We start from the raw sequence: 6,504 nt of genomic DNA, 5'->3' as shown, positions 1-6,504 counted from the left end.
TGGAAATGGGCTTGAACAGGCACGGGTAGTGGACAGAGAAATTAGATAACATTTAATGCTGGCCCGGAATCTTCCGAATCCAAAAGGAAGAATGTACACTTGGGGTTTCTTCCAATCCTGATGGAAACATCACTTGTTAAGGATTTAATCTGATTATAAAGCGGTTTCGGACAGATTTTCCGCGGTAGGCAAACTTGCCAATTGAATGGCCTGGTGCCCAAATTGTGCCCTAAGTGGAAAATAAGGACCACCATTGTACTCGTCAACCTCCCTAAGCCCCAATCATACATCCGCACAGCCACAATTAGCACACTCTCACCCAAGACTGGGGAACTCGGTTGACATTTGCAGGACTGTTTTGTTCTTGTGTTCTTGCCACATATTGTTCTTGTTAATGAGACCAGTGAGAGAACTCGGGCAGAACAGGAATTATTTTCTTATCGTTCTTGAAGCATTAAAATGGCCTCAAAGATAACAACAGTAAACTATTTCCTCAAGACAATGCCTGTCATGATCAAGGCATCATTTATAATTCATTCCACAGAGTGAAAGTCGCTGGATGTCTGGCTGCATGCTGTTGGATTTCCGCTCTTTCAGGTTACTCAGCAAACTGGCATCTGAGATCTAAAAGCAAGCATGGCCAGCTCATTACCGTGATCCACTTTTGGACGGCTAAGTTCACATCTTTCTGCTCCATTTCTTCCCCCCACCACAGCATAGATTTATGCGTGTGTGTCTGAAGAATGCGGTGAGGCTGGTTTCTGCCTTCTTGTCTTCCTCTGTCTCTCTTAGAGTCTAAGGGGTTTTCAGCACAAAGGTCACTTCTTTTGCCATGGAAAATGGAAGTGCCTCACTTCTGGACTGGGAAAGGATATAATAATTAAGATGAAATGATGACCTTTTTTTTTTTTTTTTGCTTCGACTCTTCGGTATGGCTTGAGTTGGGGAAGTGTAAAAGTTTGTTTGGTTTGGTTTGGTTCAGGGGAGCAGCCCTCATATCTGAAACCCCTGGGATCGCTGTGCAGTGGGTAAAAAAATGGGGCAATTTAATCTTCCTCTTAAGAGGCACCATCTGTGCAAACGCAATTTATCACTATTGGATGGGTTCCTTTTATATTCCGAGCAATTTGGCCCTGGGATTATTTGTTCAAGGTTTGGAATTATGCTTAATACCGCAATGTTATAAACATTAAAAACACTAATGGAATTCAAATTTGAGGTATGCAGCTAAGGCGCCATAGGTTATTAAGTTATCAGGCCATTTGTTAAATGCCCTAATTGTGCACTTCAAAAAGCTGTCAAGACTAAGCGACCACTGGTCTGGTGGATAAAAGCTGTCTTAAAATAGTTTGTTAAAAAACCATTGATGTCACTACAATCTGCAATAACGTCAATGTGAGCTGTCCCACAGGGCATGCTGTCTTTCCAGAAAGTTTTATATGGTACTGTGATGAAAGGCTATCACAGAGCCCCCTCACCCTGAGTAAACTATGTGAGCTGTGAAAGTTGCTGTTTACTGTTTCCCCTCAGATAAACAGGAGTTCTCTGTATGGATCTATTCACTTTGACAGAGGCTGGATGGAAAGATTTGAGTTGGATGCAGTACCCTGAAAACAGGTGGTCAAATAGAAATATGCAAGAGAAAGGTTGGACTATTGGGCATCTTGATGGTCTTCTATGGCTGCCCTCAGTGAATGGGGCAGGGCAGGGGTGGGGTTGAGAGGGGGGGTGGGGTTGGGCGAAAGGCCCTCAAACTCCCTCGCATTACGAAACTTAGACAGAGACATTCATCATTTTTCTACGGGCCATTACTCCTACTGACAGCCTGAGCAAAAACATCACTTTCATTACGGCAAAAGTTCCACTGGGGCCCAGAATGTTCCATGCAACCCCTCGGTGGGCACAAGTCAACCACTCCGCAGCATTGGACTATTACACTAAATGAGCTAATTGAAGGGGCTAATAGAAAGTGTGGAAATGATGCAGAACATCACAGTCCAAGTCCAAGATGAAGCATACATGGCTTGAACTTCAAACTTGCTCATTCCAAACCTGGCCTGGCCTTGGCTGACCCATAATGGGCAAATAAACGAAGCCCTTACAATCGTTGAAATCAATTGCCACTGTCTGGAGTCATCATTGGACTTGGTGCCAGTACACTCACCAGTTTACTTGACTGCACAAACTGAGATGTCTTTGGCACAACGTATCCGATCCATATGGTTTTGCCATATACATTCATTCTTGTCATTGCACTGGAATGACATACTGGGGCTCCAAAAAAACGCTCTTAAACTGGAATATGACGGTTCTTAACATGTTTAGGTGGCTATGACTATAATCTCATAAGAAATGGCACAGGAGACATTTTCGGCCGTCTGGACAGGCTGTCTGCTTCTGTGTTTTAAATAGCCCCTGTCTGGCTTCTGGGTGTCGGGAGAAATTGCCATGTGTAATCCCCTTAGTTCCGTTGGCGTATTAGCACAATTTCCAGCAAACTCCACATGATTTCGGTGTAACCGTGTGCTCGGAGGGATGTGCATAATTGCGCCGTCTAATGAGCTGACATTCAGCCGCGCTGGAAACAAGGGGGTTTTGAGTCAAATTCAGACCAAAACCATTAAGGTCACATTTATCTTAATAACGGAGGACACACCAAAGCAGACTATTTGCACAGCTGATGCCATCCACACCTACCAGGCCCTGCAATCCAGCTGAGAAACTGAATCTGAGGCTTATTTGGAGAAATAATGAAAGCCCTGTTCCTTCCCATCCCGAATAATGCAAGAAGACTAAAATTATACGAAAATGCTTTAAAATGTTACATCTGTGGCCCTGTACTGCACCACTAAAAAGACATGGCCCCTTTCCAGGCCAGGAATGCGTTTACAGATGGCCGTAGAATCACCATGTTTCTGATAGCAGAACCAAAACTACACATCCTTTGACCTATTTTCATCACATCAAGAACAACATCATTGAACATCCCATTAAGATAAAAAAAAATCCCATTAAGATCAAAAACTGGTTTCTAGAATCCCCTCCCCAGGACAGACACACACACAGGACTCCCACACACAGGACAGACATGCAGTCTCCTCTTACCTGGGAGAAGTTGAGCCTGTTCAGTGGGTGACACTGCTCCTCTACCATCTCCACGGCACCCGTCTGTTTGCGCATGCGCTCCGCCTCCTGGGCCAAGTAGAGGTCAAGCACGGGCACGCCGCGCGTCTTGATGTCGGCCTCGGTCAGCGAGTTGACCATCAGCATCACCCACACAGGCCGCTTGCGTTCCCAATTGCCGGCGATGGCGTTGAACAGATAGTCAGCGTACAGGCCCTTGCCTCGCTGGTCTGGGGTCATCCACGACGGCATCATGAGCTTGACGTACTCCAGGTGGTGCTTGAGGCGCCGGTAGATGTCCCGGGGCAGGACGTCCTGCAGGCTCTCCCCCTGAGGCAGCAGCTGGCAGCTGGTCAGGGCTGAGATGGTGTGTGGGTCCGTCAGGTCCAGCTCGAAGTAGACGATGTGGCTCTCCTGGAACGCCTTCTTGGAGTTGTGTGGTATGAAGTCCCAGACTCGGGTGTAGGGCACGTGGATAGTTCCATAGAGGTAGGAGGGCGGATCTCGTTTGATTGTCCACAAGAAGGAATTTAATTCACTTTGCTGTGCAGATGGCAGAGAGAGGCAGCAAAAATGTGTTATTAGTAAGTACACTGCAAGTACAGTTTATGTGTTGTTATATATATAGTCTATATATCACAGGTTTTAGATGAAATAAAAATGACCCTATAATCTAATGTGATTTTGCAAAGTACTGAAAGAGCAAATGCTACATGGTTACATTATGGTAAATAAAGTGTTCTAAATCTTCATGGTAAGAATATACAGTGTGGGAAATCTACAATGTGTCAAGAATCTAAATGAGTAGGCTAATGGTTATTTTATGTAAACTATGACACGAACCTTAACTTTTCTTGTTCATTAAAACATTTTCTTTTATGTTCTTTCTTATTGGTCTTATTTACTGAAAACAAGTACCGGTACTTAGCGCATCACATTCTCTTAAACGTCACCGGCTTCTAGCAACACTGACATGAACTAAGAAGTTGTGTCGTGGAAAATGCTGATTCTAAGTTGTTAATTAATACTTCAACCGGCAGTTAGCTCGACACTTATTATCTAATAAAGACAATACTTCGGAGCTTCCCCATCAAGACAATACACGTCGCTATGGCCCACCACAACTTGCATACACCGCGGGAAACTTTTTGACAGTTTAATAGTCTAGCACTTGATAGGCTAGGATATATGATATAGGCAATCCAGAAAGTAACTAAGCAATACTTGTTCTTATTGTATATTTTTGGCGACACTAATGCCATGTTTGCTATTTCAACACGTATCTTGAATCATCATTATCTTCCAGGACCATTATTTTAGGCTAGTTAAAGAATGCAGGAAGACATTCAGTTAAATTAACAGACATTCAATTATGTTTTTTTTTTTATTTATCTTAAACTTGTTTGTTTTGTCCTAGCTGTCTCCAAACAGAGTAACATTTTAATTTTAAAAAAGAATGTTGTCACTCCATGCGACACTTGGTCTAAAAGTAGCCTACTGTTTGTCTCCATTAGTGATAGAACATAGAGCCTACAATATGACAGGGAATATGGGTACTTCTGACAGACCTTCTGAACACTTACTTTTTTGTTAAGCTCGCAGTTCGCTGAATCTCTGAGGCTCCACGGGTTGGCTCTTACCAACAATAAAAAGAATGCGTGGATAAATATGCCCCAAGTAAGCAGCATCATAGCTTCAAACGTGGGCTGTGTTGTCTCAACGTAGTGAACGTCTGTTGTCTTATCCCAACAACAGTTCAGTTAAGGGAAAGTTATTTCCCAAACTTTATCTCCGACAAAATGTCACATAGGCTCCTCAGCTTACTTGCCATGATGCCACAATTTGCCAAATTTTGGTTTGTCGTGGTATTACTACTTTGTTAAAGAGTCATCAAATTTTACGTCCTTGGCGAGAGTAGCTATAGCATGCGGCTGTTACTGTCGTTGGCAGTAATTCCGTCCTTCCAATCCCTTTTGACATTAGCACGGCCGAAAACTGCGACCTAACATGTTACAGACGTTGAAATAAATCCTTAAATCTGTTGTGCTCCGCCGAATCCACTGCGTTTCTTCTCCGCAAATCACTGGGAGTCCACGCAAAACGGAGATTGCTCAGCAACAGGTTAAATGCTATTTATCGCCCCAGCTCTTCTTGCAGAAACTTACAGAAACTTTGTAAACGACTCTCCACCAACAGAATGAGGCCAAAACAACTGAATGTTAACCGGCAGTGTAATGATTAATTCTATCGCGCAAATACAGGTCTCACTCAGACTACGCCATTCATTGAAACTTCTGCTCTGTGCGCTGTCTCAAACTCGCCCGCTGCGCAACCCTTAAAACGTGACGGTTTACGCTTCTTCTGCTTGTGTTTCTTAAGCTTGGTGGAACCCTTATTAGACGCCCAGAGTGAGTTGCCGAGGTACTTGCGCATCACTGTCAGAAAGTGGGAGCCCTACCTACCCCCAGCCCCCCACACACCCCTCGACCCCCGCCCTCCCCTGCACACTCATACTGTGCAATAATCTGATTAAAGCATCTGAGAGCCGCGGGTCATTGGAGGAGGAGCGGAGGCATTCATTCACTGTAGGAAATCAGTGAACAGCTCTTCAGAACTTCATCAAGGAATCCACTAGAGAATCCTTCATTCTACAGCTACCAACAAGTGTTAATGGCAGGAATGTGCCGGGGTTTTAGCCGTCCAATGAAAGTCTGGAACCACGACAAGTGTTTTAAAACACAGTTGTAAAGTCGCTACAAAATAAGCAAATACGCAGAAAATGGTCGGCCTGTGTTGGCTAATTAGTGAAGCTGCAATTGGCGAGCCCGTGTGGGGTGTTGGATATCCTGTTGTTACATTATGTGCCGCTAATGCGCTACAAACCACGTAGCATTAACATGAGAATACGCACGCTAAGGAAGCCATTGAATCTCGCCTGTAAATTGCGATATTCACACGAAGCAGCTAATACATGTTGATGGAGGTTTCTCTGTAGACGTCTGTGTAAACAAAATATCTGGAGGAGGGAATGATTGGAGCAAAGGTAGACTAAATCTGAGGGTACCCAGGTCACAAACCAAATACAAGAGTCATTAACATTACAACAACAATCACAGGATAATTTAAATAAGCTTTGCATGTGAAACAAAATGAAAAACAAGTATAGGTCAACATTGTAAACAAGACCATGTTACTTGCGAGTGTGCGCAAAGATAATTTTGGGGTGTTTTTTGAGCATATCCTTGATAGCTTGCATTAATTATGTCTAAAAATAGGAAGGTGAAATGAGACGACTATCTGGATAATCTTTGCACTTAGAAATTTCTCTGAAGCCTTGAACTATTCTTTCTGTAAAATCTGTTGGCCAGATATGGTGATAGG

General features: G+C 43.7%; 1 protein-coding gene across 1 annotated transcript in view; it reads right to left on the bottom strand.

The window, feature by feature from the left end:
* trabd2a (TraB domain containing 2A) overlaps positions 1–5,550 on the bottom strand; it is a 55,154-nt gene extending 49,604 nt beyond the window's left edge. The window contains exons 1-2 of the mRNA XM_048258941.1: positions 4,707–5,550; positions 3,106–3,666 (exon numbers count right to left, since the gene is read on the bottom strand). Of these exons, the coding sequence (XP_048114898.1) occupies positions 3,106–3,666; positions 4,707–4,814 (669 nt within the window). The 5' untranslated portion in view covers positions 4,815–5,550. The remainder of the gene's footprint in view (positions 1–3,105; positions 3,667–4,706) is intronic.
* Positions 5,551–6,504: the final 954 nt, after the last annotated feature.

Source organism: Alosa alosa, chromosome 12 (genome assembly GCF_017589495.1).
Source record: "Alosa alosa isolate M-15738 ecotype Scorff River chromosome 12, AALO_Geno_1.1, whole genome shotgun sequence".
Taxonomy (NCBI): Eukaryota; Metazoa; Chordata; class Actinopteri; order Clupeiformes; family Clupeidae; genus Alosa; species Alosa alosa.
This window is presented reverse-complemented; position numbering and strand designations above follow the sequence as displayed.